General features: G+C 29.1%; 1 protein-coding gene across 1 annotated transcript; it reads left to right on the forward strand.

Annotated features, from left to right (window-relative positions):
* Positions 1–21,853: 21,853 nt before the first annotated feature.
* LOC127284348 (uncharacterized) lies at positions 21,854–22,867 on the forward strand. The gene is made up of 5 exons (XM_051309744.1): positions 21,854–22,085; positions 22,235–22,324; positions 22,443–22,541; positions 22,657–22,735; positions 22,852–22,867. Exons 1-5 carry the CDS (start codon positions 21,941–21,943, stop codon positions 22,865–22,867), a joined length of 429 nt encoding a protein of 142 aa, XP_051165701.1. The 5' UTR covers positions 21,854–21,940.
* The last annotated feature ends 672 nt before the right edge of the window (positions 22,868–23,539 follow it).

Consider the following 23,539-nt stretch of genomic DNA (forward strand, 5'->3'; position numbering starts at 1 on the left):
CCCAGATATAAGTGCGACGACAATAGCTCACGCTCTAGCAACGCATTTATTTTCAATTTATGGAGCACCTAAAACCATTCTAACAGATAGAGGCAGAATGTTCACTAGCAATTTAATGAGAAAACTTGCCAAACTTTTTAAAGTATCACAAGTAACCACTACTGCTTATCACCCACAAACGAATGGTGCCCTAGAGAGAAGCCATGCCGTATTAGCAGAATACATTAGATATTACGCTAATTCAAACGACGATTGGGATCGTTTATTACCCTTTGCAATGTTAGCATACAATACCTCAGTACATAATGCGACTAAATTCACACCTTATGAGGTGGTATTTGGAAAAAAGGCAAGAATCCCCACATCTTTTCCCACAGAAGATAAATTAGCAAAATCATGATATTATTAGAATTATATTCGAAAGAGACCATTATTGTTGTAATACACACTTACTGTAAATTTAAAAAAAAAGGGGGAATTAAAAACAGACAAGGGTAAAATTCTCCGCCGAGCGATCAGCTGCAACACAACTTGCTCATCAGCCGCCGGGGGTTAAAAAAAAATAAATAATAAAAGAAACTTCTTTTTATATATAGATTTTAATTATATACTTAACATAGGGACGAAGAGGGAGATCACTGTTTAACAAATGTGTGGCGGAACTATGTGCCGGAATACTATAAAGATTGCCTAAAAAAAAAGAGAGTGAAGAAGTTATAACTTTTACATACCTACATTAACAAACTGGTTTGTTCAAATGTGGCACAATCAATAGAAATAATAAAAATAACCTAATACCTTCTAAAGGAAAACCCTCTGGAAAATAGGAGTTAGTTTGGGTGGAGCCGTCCCGCTTTGGGCAAGCTTCGAGGGATCCAACACCAGTAGAGGGTGGGGCTAGATAAAAAAAAATTATATATATAGATAATAGAAATTAGGGACATGATAATATATAGATTTATTTAAATATAATTTTTTTGGGGGCTACCAACCTGGGCTGTAAGATTGAGCATGGGCGTCAAAATACGCCTCAAACGCGGGATCAGGGGAAGCAGGTGTGTCAGGTATGTCACTTTGGGCTGCTAAAAAAAAAAAAAGAAATAATTTCTAATAAAAAAAATAAAAAAAAAACGGTACGAAAAATATTTTTTTTTAAGGGTACTTTCAGACACTTACGGGCAATATTGGTTAAGGGTAGAGTAGAGGCATCACTGATTTCGCTACAAGAGGAATCAAGGTCTACTTCGGGCCAAACAATAACATAACGGGACATGCCCTTTCGTACAAAAGTACTCCTAAATCTAAAAATTACAATACTATATTTTACTAAATCTAGGTAGCCACTTAAGAAAAGATATTTTAGTTTTCGTTTAGCAAGATATTACGTAATGATGATGTGAACCGTGTGACATTATTATCAAAGAAATTAATGTCGTTAGAAATCATGTTTGCCTCTCTGCTAAGTCTAGCAATCAATGAGTTATTACCATAATTAGTTCTGTGAAATGCCACCGAAAACAATGTATATCGCCTAGAAAACATTCTGGGCACTGATAAATTTATCATAGAGAGAAGTGAAGGACAAAAGATAGCTCCATTCATAAGTCTATACAAAAAAGCCATATCTGCAAAGTAGAACCGTGAATTTAACAATGGTATATTTAATACCGATCTAAGTTCCCTGTAATCATGTGTATGCACGTCAAAGGGGATATTGAGCTATCTCGCAGCAAATCTAAGAAATTTGTTCTGAACACGTTCAATTCTGATTATATGGAAGACGTAGAAAGGTGCCCAAATGATACATGCATATTCTATAATTGTTCTGACAAGCGTCAGGTATAAAGTCCTGATGGTTAACATGTTATGAAAAACAGAGGCACATCTCATTATAAAACCCAAGACTTTAGAGGCTTTTGAAACAGTCTCAGTAATATGATCATTAAATACTAAATTACTATTAAATACAACACCCAAATCACGCACCCTCTCTACTCTCTCCAAAATATGACCATCAATAGTGTAGTTGTTTAAATATAAATTTACACTACCTTTCGAAAAGGTTACAACAAAACTCTTTTTAATGTTTATACTTAAATGATTTTTAACACACCATTTTTGGAGTCTTTTTAAGTCTTTTTGTAACTTCAAAATATCTTTTTGAAAGGTAGACGGATGAATCACTTTATAACACTTGAGGTCGTCAGCATAAAGTAAGAACGAGGAGTGCCTGAATATTTGCTTAATATCATTCATATATAAAATGAACATTAAGGGACCTAGGCGTGATCCCTGTGATACCCCAGAGGTTGCTAGAAAAGGATCGCTAAATTCACCACCAACCCTTACCACCTGATACCTGTCAGAAAGATAATTTTTGAAAAAAAGAACAATGTTGTCAGAAATGCCTAGTGATTTCAATTTATTTATAAGTATATTATGGTCCACCTTATCAAACGCCTTCGATATATCAGCATTCAGCATAGATAACATCGACTTGCAATCCCTTTTCTAATTTTTCTGTTAAAAATGTTGTAAAAATACCCAAATTTGTTACAGTGGATCTACCTCTGACGAAACCATGCTGTTCATCAATTATAGCTTCAGAGACCGATGTATAAAAATTATCATAAATTATACTCTCAAATATTTTTGCAAAAACACTTAAAATTGTTATAGGCCTATAGTTCTGGATATTGTTTTATTATCAGACTTATAAACTGGAGTTATCATTCCCTTCTTCCATTCATATGGAAAAACACAATATTTTAGCGATTTATTAAAAATTATAAACAAAGGTTCAATTAACGAATATCCACATGACTTTACAATGAATGGAGAAATTCTATCGGGACCTGGCCCCTTACTGACATCTAAGTCTTTAATTTTTTTGAAAATATCATTTCTATTGATTGTTATTGAATTAAGGTTCACATCAAATTTATGATTGAAGGTTAAATCTGGGACATTAGCAGAAGGTAATGTGTACACTGACTTAAAGTGTTTCGCAAAAAGATTAGAAATTTCTAAATATGTATCACCAGATTCATCCTTATAAAACATATGTGTAGGAATGTTATGATCTTGACGATTAGATTTAACATAGTTCCAGAATTGTTTTGGATTATCCAAAATAGATTTTTCAACATTTGATATATAATTATTGTAACAAATTTTAGAAAGTTTTTTACATTCGGACCTTAATTTGGAAAATTTTAAATAATTTGTGTTACATTTATTTCTAGTATAACTTAAATGAGCAGTCTTCTTATCATAAATCAAGTTTTTTAATTCATTTAAAAACCAAGGTGGGGAATTCGAAGAGGCAATATGTTTCAGTGGTGTATGAGTATCAAAAATATTATACAAATGTTCATAAAAAATAGTCACAACGTTATCAACATTCTCATCACCCAGTAACAAATTCCAATTAGTTGAATTTAATAAGGTAACAATACCAGTTATATTAGCTTTCTTGAAATCATAAGCTGCATTAAGGTTTTGCGCACTATTATAAGAAATATTTTCATGAACATTAGAAAAAACATTTATCAATAAACATGGATGATAGTTATCCAGCGGTAATATAGAGTCATTAAGTACCTCAACAGCAAAATTTACACTATTACAAAAAATTAAATCCAAAATTGAACCATAAGTATTAACTATTTTATTTATTTGTGATAAACCGGCAAAGTTTGTTGTGTCCAATAGTAGGGAAGCAATTTGTTCTTGTTGATTAGTTAAAGATGCATTTAATTCTAATTGTGAGACTGATCCAACAAAAAACTGTGTTAAAAACGGCAAATTAAAGTCACCAACAATTAAAAAAACTGCACTATTATATCTATCATGTATATCTTCAATGATATTACACACTTCAGAAAAAATACTGAATGAGGAATTAGGTGGTATGTAAAAACATCCTATTATATACAGAACATTATTTTTCCTGAATTTTATGAACACATGTTCAATAGAAAAGACATTTGTTTCAATAAATGAACTACGCAAATTTCTACGAGCAGCTATAAGTACACCACCACCTCTTGATTTCACACTAGAATTATTATTTCTGTCAAAACGATAAACATCATATTTATAAAACCTAATTCTTGAGTATTTATATTTGTATTTAACCAAGTTTCTGTAAGAATATATAAACTATAACTATTAAGAGAGATACATTCACGGAGCTGATGAGTTTTAGTTCGTACGCCCCTGACGTTCTGGTAATAGATTTCCATGAATGAATGAGACTTGAAAGAAGGGGACGCACTTAAGACACAATTGGGAGGAGTCATATAGGATTGGAAGTCGACCAATCTTCATTCATTCATACTAAAAAAAACAAGGAGGGGGTCCTTTATGTTTATTTCATAAACATTATGCTTCCTCATTGTGTGAAGCAAAAAATTCGCTTCCTCGTGAAGGAAGCAATGAATTTGTCCAATTCAATTGATTGATTTAAAAAATTTCGAGTTAAAAATGTTTTAAATTAATTAAATTTTTTGAAAAAGAAAGAAAATTTTAATTAATTTTGAGTGTAACATAAACTTTATATATACGAATCGATTCGTTTTAATGCAAGGAATACAATTATTTTATTCATCAACTTGAATTTTAAAAACACACAAAATTTTTTAGCTAAAATATGAATTTTCGATTTTTCAATTTTTATTCATTCTCAAATTTTAAATCAAATCTATACTTTACATATACCAACCAATTCATTCAATGCAGGGAATAAAATTATTTCATATATAATCATGAATTTAAATAAACACATCATTTTTTAGCTAAAATGAGAATTTTTGATTTTTTAACTTTCATTAATTCTTTAAATTTCAATCAAATCTATACTTTATATATATCAATCGATTCATCTTGACATAAAGAAGACGATTATATTATATATTACCTTAAATTTTTCGATTTAAAAATTTTTTCAATTAAAAAAAAATTTTTGGAAAAAAGACGATAAAATTTTTTTTTTGGGTATTTTTAAAAATCCTCTCGTCATTTTTGAGAGATTAATGTGTTAAATAAGCCTACCAAATTTTACCCAACTCCATTAAAACCTGTTAAATATATCGTGTTCACAAAAACTATCCACACACACATACACACACACACACACATACATACATCCGGACAATTGATCAGGATCTCATATAACATGTTTCTATATAGAGGAAAATTTGTTTTCACCATTTTTAAAAATTTTATAAACGAAAGGACTACATAGCTTCCGCCACGAGGAAGCAAAAGAAAAAAAAATTTAGTTAGGGGACAGAACTAACAAAAGTAATGCATAATTTTTTGTGGGTAGTTTGTTTTAATAAAAAAAAATAAGAATACAGAAGTGTAAAATAAATCGCCTCTAAACGACGTTAAGAACTACAAAAGAAATAATATAAAGCCACACATGCATTAGGCATAAGAGTAACAGAGAAAGACAAATGAGAAAACAGAGAAGACAGAAGGTTGTGAGTAAAGTGTATCAGAGAGAGAGAGAACGGGGAGTTGCAGCACGCAGTTTCCTTCTCTCTCGCACAATGTCAAGGGACGCGCGGGGAGCTTACACTCAACGCGTTCGGCGCGGACCCCCACCAGCATTATAGAAATAATGCTTTATATATAATGCTATTATTATTTTTTTTTATTTTTTTTAGTAACCCAATTAATAAAATATTTAATGATTATTATGATTATTATCAAATTTTTTTTTTCCAATGTCAATGAGTTTTTTTTTGTGGTTACAAAATAAAAATAACAATCTAATTTTTTTTAGGTAACAGAGCGTAGTTGTATATTATAATATTATAATATTATATAAATAATTAATTTCATACAATAAACGCACTTGTAGGTATTTCAAAATTTTAATTGAATATTGTTTAAAATATTTCTCGATTGAAACTTCTTTACAATAATAATAAATTTGATTATTTACAATGATGTTAGTCATTTTTTTTATTTTTTATTACGTATCTTAATAAATAAATAAATTATAGAGGGTTTTAAGTTGAAAAATGTTTTAAACAACTAAAGTTTTGAAGATTTTTTTTTATTATTATAAAATGTTCGTTCAATTATATTTGTGGAATTTGATTAAAGTCACTGAAATTAATTGAATATTGTTTAAATTATTAGAATTTTTGAAAAGTCTTGATCAATTAATATTGTTATGTTAATAAAATTAATGTTAATATTAAGGTATTAAGGTTATATGTTACAATATTATAATATTTTATTAAATATAGCAAAAAAAAAATTTTTTTTAGAAAGATTAAATTCAAATTAATAAAGGTGAAACATGGCAACATCGCAAATAGCAGCGGGAAATTCGACACGCGAGAAAGGCGGCTTATCAAAAAAAAAAGGAAAAAAAACGAAACTCAGCAGAAGCTGCAAGAATAAGTCTTTGAAAAAAAAATATAGAGAAATAAATAGGGAAAGACAAAGTAGAATCAGCTTATACTTTGAATATAAAATTTAAATTAGTAATCACTTAACAAGAAAAATAAAAAGGAAATAAATGATAGGAATTATTCAATAAGACTTACCGTTGTTGAAATACTGGAACTAATCCAACGAAAACACAATAAACAATTAATTCTAGTAAACACTTCGAAACTTGCACTTAAACGAAAACAGAGTAAAAAAGGTGGGGGGAGGCCAGACTAAAAAAACTCACTAAACACACATTGTTGTAGTCACCTTACACTGTCATTTAAAAAAAAGGGAGAACAAACACCAGTCATAACAACACAAGTCACTAAAAATAAAGAAAAGAAAAGGTGGAGTACAATGTATGTATTACGTGCCGCAAGAACCGCGCGGAAGCGAAACAATGAGAAAAGAAATAGGGATTAGGGGGAAGGAGAGACGTAGGGGGAAGGAAATTGCGTCGGGCTGCAAGATGCTGCCACCGCGAGAATTAATTGCTAAACGATATAAAGTCCAGTGGCTTATTATAAGTACGCAGGTACTATAGGTAGCACAGTAAATAAAAGAGGGCAGTAACGATATCACAATTATTAGATAACGAGTTTATTTTCTTTTTGCGTTTTTTTTTATTAGAAAACCTATTGTTTTTTTTGGACTTCCATTATTGGAATAAATATTACTAAAAAAAAATATATAATAAAAATAACCATATCCATTAGCATTTCACTAACTATAATCTAAACAACTTTTGTTTTTTTTTTTAAATTTTTTTTGTTAAAATTTTTTTTTTAAAAAAAGAGAGGTATAGAACAAAAAAAAATACAAACATTTCAATTATTTATTTTTATTAAAAACAACAATAAAAGAAATTGAGAGTTAGTTTTTTTTGTTTTTATTTCTTTTATATATACGAAGTCGGCACAACTCAATATTTTTCATTAATTAATTCTGTATTTAATTCCAGAAGTGTGGAAGAATATTTTTTTTGGGGGGTGCGAAATTTTTTTTAATTCTAGAGAATAAAAATACATAATAATAATAAAATAAATAACAAAAACTAACACTCATGCCAGATGACCGGCATACGCACTGCCCATCTCTGTAAACAAAATAAATTATTATTATTTAAAATCTTATTTTGAAGGTTTATTTTATGTAGGGTATAGGGTATAGTAGGGTATAGTTATAGAGTTGCCACATTATTTTGGAAAATGAGAAAACATATAAAGTATACCGATAATAAAGGTGGTTGAACCGATCACGCCACGATTAAAATGCAAGTTTTGCTAAAACTTGCATGGAAAGAACGAGGTGTGGATTGCAAAATCAACCCTCCCACCACCTTAAATTATATACTAAATGGGTGTGATCGTTGCCACCAAATTATTGTTCAAAGAGTCTTAAATTGTATTTCCCGCAGAGCGGATGTGTTTCCCGCAACAAGGCGGATGAATATAAAGTTTAACTCCCACTAAGAGTGGTAGAGAATATTATTTGTTCCCCTCAGTAAGGGTTGAAATTCGTCAAGTTTGTTTATGAAAATACAAGTGAAATTTTCCACAATCTGTGAAATTGATTATCGTATAAAAGTTCATATAAAAAAAAAAGTAAATTGAATCATTCAGTATAAGTGTCATAAAGGATTAAAGTGTAGATTCAGCGAAAATCTTAAGTGTTTTATTTAAAAAAAAACAATTATTTATATTTCAAATTAACTGTATAGTAAATTCAGACTTGGTGAACCCAATGCACAGTGGCCGATTTCCCGAAAAACCTGGCCAAAAGTCAAAAAATTTTTTTTAGAAATTTATACTTTTTATTGTTGAATATTATAAAGGAGGGTTCACTGCATAATTTTGCGAAAAAAAATTACACTTTTTTTATCACCAATTTATTATGTGAACAAGTAAAAGTGATCTTTGCCAGAGATTTACTCAGAACGTTTCATAACTATAAATTTTCGTCACAGTTAAAATAGTGAAAATATACTAATATACAGCAGATTTTTGAATATCTTTTTTTGGGAATTATTAACAAAGGTGTATGAAATATGTTGAATGTATTTATAATCACATTTAAAACGTACAGTTTTTAAAAAATGACATTAAACATCGCTATTCATGGCGACGATTTTTGTATTGTTTTATCAACGTAAATCAAGAAAATAGTTGTGAAATCCACCGATATCCGCGCTCTACCTGGTATTATCATAAACTAGAATATATTTTTAATTCATTTTAATTGAAATCAGTTGCCCCAAGCTGCCCCTGCAGTTTTGGTATCACTTTTTATTTCACTAAGCGCGGTTTACCGACAGCGCGTTGCACCGGCCGGCGGTGCAACTGAACGTGAAAGACTGACTTTTTCTTCATTCGCATTCGCTTTAAACTAAAATTTAAGCACTGTCTGTAATTTAAAAAAAATAAGCTCTAACACATTTACGCAATTTTATAATACCAGCAAATATTTTGGATCCGCCATATTGAATTTGATAAAACAAATGTAAAATTTGATTTCAGAAACCCAGTAAACGTAAGTATACTAAGTTTGGTTAAAATCGTACCATTTTTTAATTTTTAGCAAAGTTTTTTAAAATCTAAACGGCCATTTTGGATCCGCCATTTTGAATTTGACACAACCAATGTAAAATTTGAATTCAGAAGCCCAAAAAACATGGGTATATCAATTTTGGTTGAAATCGCATCATTTTTCGATTTTCAGCAAAGTTTTTTAAAATCTATACGGCCATTTTGGATCCGCCATTTTGAATTTGACACAATCAATGTAAAATTTGAATTCAGAAACCCAAAAAACATGGGTATACCAATTTTGATTGAAATCGTATCATTTTTCGATTTTCAGCAAAGTTTTTTAAAATCTAAACGGCCATTTTGGATCCGCCATTTTGAATTTGACACAACCAATGTAAAATTTGAATTCAGAAGCCCAAAAAACATGGGTATACCAATTTTGGTTGAAATCATATCATTTTTCGATTTTTGGCCAGGTTTTTCGAGAAATCGGCCACTGTGCAATGTTCTGAATTTTAAAACGGAATTTGTGATATTGAAATAATTGTTGAAAAGCAATATTTCAGACAAGCTTATTAAAAAGAAAATATAAAGATTAAAGGAAGGTAAAAGACTTCCGCAGATCTGAGAATCATATGTCAAGTACGAGTTTTAAACTCTATGAGTTAGAAAAGTAATTTGATACTATTCGTAACACTTTATTCGTTATTATTCTGGTGAGTCGCATTAATATTACATATATTAATTAAAACATAGATATATTCTAAAAACGAGAAACATACATTATTATACACAGACCACACATACAATTTGTTTTCTTTTATTAGATCTTTTTGTTTTCTTTGTCATTTATAATAAATGACATTTTTTTGTGAGACTTGATTTTTTTTAATCAAGTAGCTTAAAGTAAATGTTAATTAAATTGTAAATCTTTTCTAACTAAAACCAATTGGGGAGCTGTATGTACATTGTTTGGGGGTTGAACGAATAAATGTAATCTTATTTTATATTAATTCAACTCTTGATTTATTTAATCACCTTTATATGCATTTATCTCATTTCTTTCTTTGTGATCATTTTCAATAAAATACCGTCTACCTGGGGGTGTTGAATGGATAACACTCTGAATGACAGTCCACTACCTTTTTCTAATTTGCTTAGCGAAGAGCTATAACGCTTTCCGAATAAGCGGAATTGTTGAGTAATAAAAATTAATATTCTTTTTTAAATATTTATTATTTCACTTGAATTATTTATTTTTATTATTTATTTTTGTTAATTAACATCCGTCTTTAACACTTCAAAATATTCAACGTGAATGAAAATCCTATCAAAATTTATTTGATATATTAAAGTATATATACATATATATTTCTAGAAAATATGCAGAATTTAAATAAAAAAGTTTATATAATAATTAAATGTTAAGTTTATTTATTTGTAAGGTTAACGTATTATTAAATAATATTTCTAGAATGAATCATATTAAACGCTAGCTTCAGTTGTCATTTTCTTGCTTTGGATTTTGAGATAGCATTATCTTGTATTGAGAATGATTAAGAATTTTCTTGCCTAAATTTGCGTGTTAAATTCATACTGCACTTGTTTCTCAAATAGATTTTTCTTGCATTGACATTTGGAAAAGCATTTTCCTGTCGGGAGGCGTCGAGTTTCGAAATTTACAAATTCAATTCAAGTTTATAAAATATTCAAACGAATGAAATTGTTGAATTTAAAAATATAAAGTTCTATATCCAGACTTTTTTAAATATTAAAATTTTTTTAAATATACTTTATAGTTTCTCTGATGAGGAAATCGTTGAGATCAACAAAATATTATTTTTAGAAAAAAATCTTCTTATGAAATAAAATGCAATATGTATAATAATATTTGTTTATACCCAATTAAATCTAAATTTTGAAACTTTTGAAAATATATTATTATTTTTAAAAGCCAATTTTATATTTTAGAAAATATATGCAAACTATACTAGGATGTCCAGCGGTCTTAACTTCCTTAAATACCTTTTGAATAGTCAGGGTGTCCAGCAAGAAGTACCAAAAAAAATTCCCTGAAATTCTCTAACTTTTTCCTAACCTTTTTCCAAATTTTCTCTAATAAATATTTAATATAAAAAAATAAAAAATATCAAATTTAAAGTATTTTCAGATAATAAAAAACATTTTATTTATTAGCATTATAAACTTTTTCTTGCAGCGAAATTTTAATTTTAAAAATTCATAAAATATTCATTTTTGGAAAAATTTTAAAAAGTTCCCTGACTTTTAATTATGTTAAAGTAGAATTTGGAGAATTCTATGATATTTAATCTCTAGAATTCAAAAGTATTGTTGTGAACTTTAATTAACGTGTCCTTCGGACAAAATTGTAATAGGTAGTGGATTCCCCCTCTAATTGGCTATTATTTCAACTAATAGGTTGAGAACCTTATTCTTACAAAAGGAAGGAGAGGATATTTTCAGATGTATTTAAATTAATTGAAACACAAAGATAAAATTTATATAATTACATATTTTCCCCCAAACAAGAAACCCTAATACAACTTTATCTAATTCTGTTTATGTTTGTGAAACTCGAACTCTGAGCTGTATGTATGGGTTGGTATACTGTGTGTGTAAGGTGAGATGCTATGAAATACTCACAAGTGGTATGTTTTTTTTGCTTTTATCCAATTTGCTGAATCTTCGAAGGAATTCTTGCTTCTCACAATTTTAGGAGAAAGAACTTTTAATTTTCGTATATATAAATCTCAATTTCTTTAAATATTTCTTAAACTTTCCTCTAATTACCACCACAGAGTATTGATTCTTCTTTTTCTTTATATTCACGGCTAACTGCCGAACTTTAAAATAAAACAGGCTCTTTGCCCGATTAAAAAAACACTTGATAAACTCTCGGCCTGAAACTGCCGAATTACAACCACCGGCTACGATGGCTCGGTTCAAAACTCCTGGCTAAACTGCCTCGATTTTCCGATGTCAATCCATTTTATTGAAAGACATTTTGATGGGGAAATCGTACTGCAAGTTCAATGCACTTGGTTGTTGCTAAGTGCATTTCTACAATCTTGCAAATTTAGGTAGTGGTGTGATCCGAGTTCAGTGACTTGGATTCACCACTCCTTATATTGAGAAATATACATTCTTATATGTTTCTCAATATTTCCAAAGAAGGTCAATAATTCTGTAGTCAAAATCAAAGAAACGTATTAAACAACCCTGTTTTACATTCTCATCATAATGAGAAGGTATTACATTTGGGCGACTTTGAGCCCTCTCTAATTCCAGTGAATCTCGACGTTTTGAGACTTTCTGATACCGAAAAAATGGGTCTTAAAAAAATGTCTATCTGTATGTATGTCTGTAGACAAAATTTGGTCCGACGATAACTCGAACAAATTTTAATGAATCGACTTCAAATTTGGTATACACTTTAAGTGTACCAAAATCTCGCCTGAGTTCGTTGGCCAGATGATTTCGTCAAAAATCAACAAAATTATTCAAATTTTGAGTTTTTAAAAATTCCTAAAATTCGCATTTTTCAAAAAAAAAAATTTTTTCAAATTTTTTTCGAAAATTACGACTAAAAATAAACACTTTCTTCCTTTGACAATTTTTAATAGCGATTAAAACAAAAAAGTTATACCACTTTTTTTAAAAAAAGACAAAAAATGACAAAAACGGATGAAAAATGGGTAAAATGCAGAGCAAAATTACTTTATTTTGAAAAACTATGTTCAACTATGTATTATTTCTGTTTGAATCACCTTAAATTAACGTATATTACAGTAACTTACTCATAAAATACGGAATTTTTGTTTTTTTAAATTTTAATGAAAAATTTGTTTTTACATTCTTATCACAATGAGAAAGTATTACATTTGGGCGATTTTAAGCATTCTCTAATTCCAGTAAATCTTGACGTTTTGAAACTTTCTGATGCCGAAAAAATGGGTCCTAAAAAAATGTCTGTCTGTAGGAAAAATTTGGTCCGACGATAACTTGAATAAATTTTAATGAATCGACTTCAAATTTGGTATATACTTTAAGTGTACCAAAATGTCGCCTGAGATCGATGGCCAGGTGATTTCGTCAAAAAAACAATAAAATTATCCAAATTTCGTTAAAATATATCAAAATTATCGGATTAAAATTCTATGTACAACATTTTAACTATCATAGCTAGCTCAGTTATATTATAAGTAAAGTGAAGGTGTATATCGATTAAACTATTTTTTTGAACCTTTTTTGTTTAATATTGTGCACGTCGTAAATAAAAGATTGGTATTTTAATGAAGAAAATTTAGATTAATGTTCTTATAATGGTGCAATATTGGCAAACACCATTGGCCTCATGCACCCCAAAAATTTCGACATGATAACAGCATTATCAAGAATTTTTTTTCTCTTTAAGATTAGATTTATGCTATTTTGAATTTTCTTAAATAATTCCTCTAAATCTGCAAGTTTTGCTATCGCTTTTTTCTAATTTTCGAGCGTGAAACGCGAGTGCCGTGATGAGAATGTTATCCTTAAAGTCAAAGTACTTTATGAAAATTAAATGTTTAAAAAATTTCACTTACATCCATTGTACACAAATTTTTTAGGAATTAAAAAAAGGCGATACCTCCTATAAAATTAAATTTTGTTGTTGCTTTAAAAATTGATTTACTATAAAGTTATTTTTTTAAAATGTTTTAAAATTTTCAATTAATTTATTCGTTTACTCAATAGAAATTAATTTGAAGAGGAATAACTTATTTTAATAAATAATCTGGGTTTGTTGATTTCGTTAATTACAAAGAACTGGCCAATCAACGGCGCAAAATTAACGAACTAAGTCTGAACAGCTGCAGTGCCGCCCTTTTTTTTCTCGATAAAAAATTTATTCTAATACCTTTAAACCTTACCTATTTGTATAATTTAATTCAGCGCATTTTAATATAAAATACTAGTTCTTCCTAATAAATTATACAAAACAGGTCATTTACATAAAGCTTCCACCTTAAAGTAACTACTTTTGTACTTATTTAAACTCTGTGTGTAATTAAATTTACTCTTTTTAATAAAATTAATAAAAAAAATTTCTTTCTATTACACGTATCACTTCAATATTTTGTTAAATGAACTAAAAAATCTGAAACTACTACAAAATCTCATTCTACCAAACTGATTCTTGGGTCATTCAAGTACTTTCTGATAGAATAATTAATACAAGTTTTAAATGAAATTCATGAATTTTTGAACTATACAATTTAGATAAAAAGTAATTAATGATACTAGGTTATTTAATTGTAAAGGACAAACGGAGCGTGTAGCGCAACGTAAGAAAATGCGCGCGAAGCGCGCATCATGCTGACTCTGCATTGGCTGCGTAAACGTGTACGTGAACGTGCTGACGTCACCCATTTCAATAACATTGTGACGTCAGCACGTTCACGTTCACGTACACGTTTGCGCAGCTAATGTAGAGTCAGCAACAATATCGGACCGCGAAGCGGGACGGTCGTCCTACGCGCGCCCCGGGGCGCGCTCAATTATGCGAGCGAAGCGAGCTCCTACGCGCGAAGCGCGTGATGAGAATGTGGCCTCCCCCGTAGGGGGCTGCCGGATTTTTTTGTTCTTCAGTCCCTTCAGCCCAAATTGTGAAAACCGAAGAATGTTATCTAATTATTTTAATATTTTAACACATTAGAATAAAAATCAAACAAACTAGATTATCTTTTATCAATTTTACATTTGAAGGGGTTTTGTGTAATTATGTTTTCGATTTTGATAAATAATTGCATAATTTTTTAGAAAACAAATTGATAATTTGTTTTTACAATTATTTAAAAGGTTACGGAGTTTGATCGTAACAAATCCCCCCCTTTTATTAGGCTGACGTCCCTTGTCAGCTGCTAGAAATGTGCGTGTTGTTTATGTTGTGGTCCAGGTGTATCTTCCGCGTAAGTTGTTATAGATAACTCCTTCGAGTTTTACAATTTGTGTCTGTTAAAGACGGATGTTGATTAACAAAAAAAAATAAAGAAAGTAAAATAAATTTTGAAGAAAAATAATAAGTTAGAAACTACACTAATCTTTATTATTAACAACCCGCTTATTCGGTAAGCGTAATTGCTCTTCGCTACACAAGATAGAAAAAGGTAGTGGACTGTTGCTTAGAGTGTTATCTATTCAACACCCCCGGGTAGACGGTATTTCATCGAAAATGATTATAAAGAAAGAAATGAGATAACACAAATAAAGGCGATTAAATAAATTGAGAATTGCATTGACATAAAATAAGGTAACATTTATTCATACAACCCCCAATGTGTGTACATTCGATTCCCCAATTAAAATCTTTAATATAAAATGATTACAATTAGAAACTTTGCTACTTTAAGCTACTTGAATTTTTAAATTCAAGTCTCACAAACAAATATTGTTTATCATAAATGCAACAAATAAAAATAACCCAAAGACAAAATAAAGATTTTATCAACAAGAGAAATAATTTGTGTATTTAGAGTAAGTGTGATAGTGTGTGTTATAAAATTTGGCAATTTCACGTAGTGCTTATAAACTCAGAAACACTCACCTCAATAAATACAATTAAAATAATACGGAAAAGTATCACATTACTTTTCTAACTCTTCGAGGATTTTGAACTCTCTGCTGTCATACGACTCTATGGAATATAGAAGTCGATCTTTTACTTTCCTATATTTTATATCTTGCTTTTAATAAACTGGAATTATTTACTGTACTTAAACAATTATTTCAATATTTCAATCCTCGTTCATTATAAATTCAGAAATTTGGGTTCACCAAATCTGAATGAACTAAACGATAAGGTTGAAATATAAACAATTCTGTAGATAACAAACGATATAATTTGTGAATTAAGAACTCAGCACTTTTTATATCAATACCACTTTATGCTTGTTAAAATAATCCTTCTTTTTCAATGAACTTTTTATAGCTTGTACGACGTCACAAATTGTGGAAAATGCACTTTTAATTTCAGATAATTAGACAGGCTCGACCCTTTCTGAGGGGAGTAAATTAATAAATCAACCACCTTTGGTGGGAACAAAACTTAATAAAAATTCTTCCGCCTTTTTGCGGGTAATACGTCCGCCTTGCGGGAAATACAAAATAAGACTCCCCGAATAATAATTTTGTGGCAACGATCACACCCATTTGGTATGCGATTTTTAGGAGGTGGGAGGGTTGATTTTGCAATCAACACCTCGTTGTCTCCATGCAAGTTTTGGCAAACTTGCATTTTTCTAGTGGCGTGATCGGTTCAACCACCTAATGTACTTTTATACTTTATATGTTTCCTCATTTTCCAAAATAATGTGGCAACTCTTTACAGTGTAAGTCCCACAACTTGTGCAATCGATCAATAATTTAGTTCAAATCATCTCGCAATATGAAGTTCAATAATCTGAATTCATTTGCGAAATAATTTTGATTAGGAAATTAAATAAAATAATTAAAAAAAATGAAATTATAAATATTAATTGAATTATTTAGAAGTATTATTTAAATATTCTAGTTCCCGAAAATTAATAGGTGAATGTGTTTGTGTTGTTCATGTTGTAGGTGTATAAGTATTAAAATATAATAACAATATAATATAAAAATATAAACATAAATATTATTTCTAATGAATAATATTTAACAAAAAAAAATTAAAAAATTACGGAAATCCGTCCGTAACAAATACCCCCCTTTGTTCTGGCTGACGTCCCTTGGCAGCCTGTGTAGGTGTGATGTCATCTATTTATAATTTTTTTTTTTTTACAAAGAGTCCTTTAGTGGTTTTACATTTTTTAAATGTTTACAAATTGTTCAAGATCGCAAAAATGTTGTAGGATGTAGCATAGCTGAAAACAAAAATTCTAACGAGAACTGATTTTCCTTTTATACTGATAAATAGTCGTTTCCTCTTTTTTTTGTTTTAGGAAGATTTTTAGGGAAAGGTCAAATAAGTTCTCGTGCTTTAAAAAAAAATGTTGTTTGTACGAGAAAAAAAATGATAGAAAAAAAAGACTGATATTATTTTTTTTTTATATAAAAAAAATGAAAAATAAAGAATAAAATCAAAACCAGCAAATTATTAAATTTCATTATTTTGATTACGTTATAAATTGGTATTTCTGAAAAAAAAATATTAGAAATTTTTTTGTTAAGTTTGGTTAATTTAAAATTATTATATAATTATCAATTTTAATAGTTTACTAATTTTGCTCAAGTTAAAAAAAAATAACACATAAATTCAAGTGTATGGAATGTATTTTAAAATAATTAAAAAGAAAAATGAAATATTGACTCTTGATTTCTTTTACAAAAAAATGTGTCATATATTTCAATACGTATCCATACATATATATATTTTGTTGATGAATGCCCCCAAAAAAAATGAAAATAATTGATAGCTGTTTTGTTTCAAATTATAGATAAAGAAATTAAATAAAAAAAAATTTATAGCTATATATAAATATATATATAAAATAATAATACAAAAAAATGTTGGAGATAAAGTATTTAAAAAAAAACGTTCTCCAACCCCTATTCTCTCAACTAAGGGTAGTAAACCACGACACTTTCCAGGAACCATGCAGATTTTATTAGATGGGAAAATAAAGAAAATTACGATGATCAAGAATTTTCAAATAACATATCAAAGGCGGATAATAAAACATCTTATGAACCTAGAAATGTAGATGACAATAGAAGTCATTTTCCAGCATGTAATACCATTAAAGTAGAATCCGAAACGTTACAAATACATACTATGAACATGTCAAAAAAAAAAAGGAAAAGAAGGAAAACAAGAAGAATGCATATCAATAGATAAAAATGAAGATTCTATTGAAAATAATCGCAATCGGTCGGTCACTGAAGAAGATTCATACCTTATTCAGGATTATCCAATTCTTAAAAATGAAGAAGATGAAAAAGAAGAAGTAAAACAAAAAGAGTTTAAGGACAATCAAATTTTTCCAAGTAATGAAGAAATAGAAGAAGAAACAGAAAACGAATTGAAAGTTAACGAGAAGAAAACACAGAAAAATGCAAAGAAAAAAAATAAAGGACAATGATAAAACAAAAAATAAATCTATATGGGTAAAAATTTTATTTAGTCAGGTACTATGGGGTAGAAAACCGAAAAGAGTACAACAGAATATATGCAAAAAAATGTTTTACAACCCCTAACCCTTTCTCTTCTCTTGCTGTCGTCCCTTGACAGCTCTCTTTTATTTTTTTTTTTTTTTAAATGAAGGTGAGAAAAAGGTTAGTAGAAATGAATTTGATTCATGTTATATTTTATTCATATTAAAAAAATGTGTCGCATTTTTGTATTATATTTTATGTAAAAATTGCTGATCCTCTTTTATTTTTGTTAGTTTGCAGAAAGTGTTTCCTTTAAGTGTTCGGTTATATTACGTGATCAGTCTTTCTATAGTCTTTCTCGAGTTCTAAGCTATATTACAAAATTTTGTTTCATTTGTTATTTGTTTGAAGTTTCTTTGTGCAAAATTTTTTTTTTTTTTAAACAACTTATGTCTTCCCAATCTCTTTCTTTCGACTCTTATAAGATGGCCCTTGAATTGGCTAGGAGTGGCGTGGTGGATGTGGCGGGTTTTTTAGTTTGGAAGAGGTTCGAGCTGGAGAAATTGCAGTCAGATAAAGTATTGAGTGGCTGTCGTGGGTATGTATTTTGTTCAATTACTTCCTTTCCTTTTTTTTTATAAAGTGTTTTACGTTTATTTAATTGTGATTTTACTTAAAACAAGAAAAATTTGTTTTAGGGTTCAAATTTTTATACCTGAGTGGGTAGATGCTCCAGTTAGAAACCCTTCTTTCTCTAAATGGCCCTTGGATTTGGTGGGTATGCGGAAAGCAGTTAAAAGCGATGTGGGGGAGGTTATTTGGCGCCAAGAGTACCGTTGGAGTTGGGTGGAAAAAAAATACCAATACCGTGGTTATTGGGCGCCTACATCTTTTGAACACCCCACCTTGTGTACAGTTCCTGATACCTTGGAAATTGAGGAGATACAGGGTTGTTTGGGTGTTAATATCTACAATTAGTGAGTATTCTAAATTTCTACATTTGAAATTTTGCGTGAATTAATATACCTAAAAAAAAAATAAAATTTGATTCTCAACTTAAATATTTTTCCCTTTTGTTTTTACAGTCCTTATTCCCATTTACCCGCTTTTCCAAGGACTTATGGGCCACGTCCTACTGATCCGGCATTAGAATTAATCTTTTGTCAAAGATACCGCAAAAAGTGGGAAGATCTTGTTTTAGTGGGCAGTAGGTGGGAGACGGTAAGTTCCCCCCTTTTTTTTTTTTTTGCTTTACCAAATTTTGTTAAAAATAAAAAAAAATAAAATGTTTTTCTCTTTTGTTTTGTTTTTTTCAGAGATGGGCTTTACGCATGCCTGTCATCTGGCATGAGTGCTAATTTTAGTTATTTATTTATTATTATTATGTATTGTATTTTAAAAAAAAAAATTCCGCTTTTCCTTAATAAAAAAAATTTTTCACGTTTTTAGAATTAAATATAACATTAATTAATAAACAATATTGAGTTTTTATTGTTGATTTTAATAAAAATTAATAATTGCAATGTTCGTCTTTTTTTTTGTGTTCTATACTCCCTTTCTTTTTTTTTTCTTTTTTTTTTTTTTTTTTAAAAAAAAATTAAACAACAAAAAAAAATTTTGAATAAATAAAAGAACGAAAGTTTGTTTGTTTTCATGGTTAGTGTGTTGTTAAAGGTTGTGGTTATTTTTACTATATATCTTTTCTTTCAGTAAAATTTATTAATATATATTAAAAAAAAAACGATAGGTTTTTCAATAATTTTTTACTAAATAATATCCTTATAAATAAATAAATAAAAAGAAATACGCAAAAAAAAGAAAAGGAAAAAAAAACTTGTTGTCTGATAATTGAAATATCTTTGCCGCTCTCTTTTATTTTCTGTGCTACCTATAGTACTTGCGTACTTATGGTAAGCCATTAGGCTTTACATTGTTCAGCAATTAATCCTCGCGGTGGCAGCATCTTGCAGCCCGTCGCGGTTTCCTTCCCCCTTCGTTTCTACCTCCTTCTAATCCCTGTTTCTTTTTCCATTGTTTCGCTTCCGCGCGGTCCTCGCGGCACGCAATAATTATATCGCGCTTCATTTTTTTTTTTTTTTTCGTTTTTTTTTTTTTTTTAGTGATTTGTGTTTTTTTTTTTTTCTTTTTTTGGTGTTTGTTCTCTCCCTTTTTGATAGTGTAAAGTGGATAAAACAAAGTGTATGTGTAGTGTATTTACTCTAAGTCCGCCCTTCCCCCTTTTTACTCTGTTTTCTTTTTTGTGTTCGTTTCGAAGTGTTTGCTGCAAAAAAAAAATTTTTTTTTTTTATATGGATTACGTTGGATTATTTGTTTAACTTGTGTTTCATGGATTAGTTCCAGAATTACAACATCGGTAAGTCTCAACAAATAATCCTTTTCATATATCTCCTTCATATATTATTTTTTTTTTATATTGAGTAATTACCAATTTTAATTTATATTTAAAGTATAAGTATAATTTAAAATATTTTCATTTTTTCCTTTTTTATTCTTTTATATTTTTATTTTCTTTACAACTTATTCTTTCAGCTTTTGCTGAGTTTTGTTTTTTTTTTGATAAGCCGTCTCTCTCGCGTGTCAAATTTCCCGCGGTCTTTGCGAGGCTGCCATGTTTAAACTTTTTCTTTTTAATATATTTTGAATTTAACTCTCCCCAAAAAAAAAATTCCTTTTATTTCTATTTTTTTTTTTTATATTTAATGTGATATTACCCCATCGCAATATCTAATATTATATCTATTATTTTATACAACATTCCATCCCCCATATAATTGGACTAATCTTTTATAATATCTAATTATTTTATACTTTATTTATTTATTTTATTTTCTTTTTTTTTTTTTTTTTAATTTTTCAGATACGTCATTTAATTATTCTCTCTTTTCTTTTTTGTTTTTTTTTTTTATATAAATAATTTTGAATGTGAATTTATTAAAATATGAATTTAAATTAATTTTTTTGAATCGTCGTGAAATTATTTTATTCAAACTTATTGATATCTTTCAAAATTTTAATTGATTCTTGGATAAATCTTTGAATTGAATTTTGTTTTAAAATAATTAAAAAAAATGAAAAACTTTCGTTATTATAATTATTAGTAGGGAAAAAAATTTTTTTTTTTTTTTTTAAATATCAGTATTTTTTTTTTGTGGTTAAAAAAAAAATCGTAAGAAAAAAAATTAGTCAAATAATATTGGCCTTGTATACAAATCATTATTTCTATAGTGTTAGTGGGGTTCCGCGCTGAACGCGTTGAGTGTAAGCTCCCCTCGCGTCCCTCGACATTGTGCGAGAGAGAAAGAAACTGCGTGCTGCAACTCCCCGTTCACTCTCTCTCTCTCTCTCCAATGCACTTTGCTCACAACCTTCGGTCCTCTCTGTTTTCTCATTGTCTTTCCCTGTTACTCTTATGCCTAATGCATGAGTGGCTTTATATTATTTCTCTCTTAGTTCTTAACGTCGTTTAGCGGCATTTATTTTATATCTTTTTATTCTTATATATATATATTTATATTTTTTTTATTTAAACAAATTAACTCCCCAAAGAAAGATGCATTACCCTTGTTAGTTCTATCCCTTGATTAATATAATATATATTTTTTTTTCCTTTTTTTTTTTTAAATGTCACTTAATCAATTAATCAATTAATTACTTAACCAACTCAAATTAATAACTACTTAAATCAATAATAATCAAATGTTGATTATTAGTTAATAATTAATTGTTCCCTCCCCAAACAAAACATACTAATTATATTTTAAACTTATAGTTTCTTAATTTTCTCCCCTTTTTTTTTTAGTATTATGAGTTCCCCTGCCTCCGGCTCCAGTGATTTGGAGTTTGTTTCCCTTACCCGCCGTGAGGACATTGTTTGGCCCGAGGTAGAGATTGATTCCACTTGTAGTGCAATCAGTGACGCCTCTACTCTACCCTTACTCACTAGTACCCGTAAGTGTCTATAACTACCCCTAACTTTTTAAAAAAAATAATGTTTTGCATAAAAAAAAATTTTTTTTTTTCTTTTTTTTTTTTTATTTTTATTTAGTTTGTTTTTTTTTTTTTTTTCTAAAATATTTAAAAAAAAATTTTCTTTCTAGCCGCCCAAAGTGAAATACCGGACACTCCTGCTTCCCCTGATCCTGTATTTGAGGCGTATTTTGACGCCCATGCACGACCTTATAGTCCAGGTTAGTAGCCTCCCAAAAAAAAATATCTTTTTATACCCCTATATTTTACCCCGTCCTCACTTTTTATTAAAAAAAAATTTTTATTTTATTAAATTTTTCCTCTTTTTTTTTTTTTTAGCCCCCCTTTCTACTGGTGTTGAATCCGTTGGATCTCGCTTGACACGAGCCAGCTCCACCCAGACCAACCCCTATTTTCCGGAGGGTTTACCTTTGGAAGGTATTAGCTTATTTTTATTACTTCTAATAATTCAGTTAATGTATGTAAATAAAAATTATAACTTTTTCACTACCCCCTCCTTTTTTTTTATTTTTTTATTTTTTTTTTTTTTTAGGCCATCTTTATAGTATTCCGGCGCACAGTTCGGCTGAACATTTGCTGAACAGTGATCTCCCTCTTCGTCCCTATGTTGAGTATTTATTTCAAATAATATATATAATAATAATTTTAACAAAAACAAAATTCCCCTTTTTTTTTTTTTATTTATTATTTTTTTTTTTTTTTATTTATTTTTTTTTTTTTTTTTTAGAACCCCCTGCGGCTGACGAGCAAGTGGTCCTGCAGCTGATCGCTCGGCGTAGGAGTCTTGGCTGATGGTTCCATCCGAACGGAATATCGGTGGGCTGGTCCTAATTTTTATTAAGTAAGTTTACCCTTGTCTATTTCTAATTCGCCCTGTTCTTTTTTTTTTTTTTTTTTTTTTGCGGCGTCACTTTAAAGTAAGTATATATTACAACCGTAATTTTTCTTATTAATGTAATTCTAATAACGTGCTAATTTTATTATTGTATATAATATGTATAACTGTATGCTCTTTTTTTCCTTTTAAATACCCTTTTTTTTCCTTTTAGAACCCATTTTACATTATTTGTTGACCTGCAACTGGGCTAATAAGATGCTTTTCACTATTCAGCGACAACATCTTAATTGTGGTTGTTTATACATAGTTGCGCGTGCATAAATATGCATTAGTGGCAGCTAATATTTGTAAAAAAAAACAAAAAATCCTATATATAAAAAAAAAAATATATATTTCCCCCCTCTTTTTTTTTACCTTAAATCTATATTGTTAGTTCTTTCCCCTTTTTTTTAAAAAAAATATGCTACTATTTACAACGATATACCTCAAAAATATATATATATTAGATCAACCCGATCTATTTCATTATTGGTTAAAAAAAAAATGATTATTTTTTTATTTTTTTTTTCAATGGATT

The sequence above is a fragment of the Leptopilina boulardi genome, unplaced genomic scaffold (genome assembly GCF_019393585.1).
Source record: "Leptopilina boulardi isolate dan_hultmark-lab unplaced genomic scaffold, ZJU_Lbou_2.1 LbouV2_324, whole genome shotgun sequence".
Lineage (NCBI taxonomy): Eukaryota > Metazoa > Arthropoda > Insecta > Hymenoptera > Figitidae > Leptopilina > Leptopilina boulardi.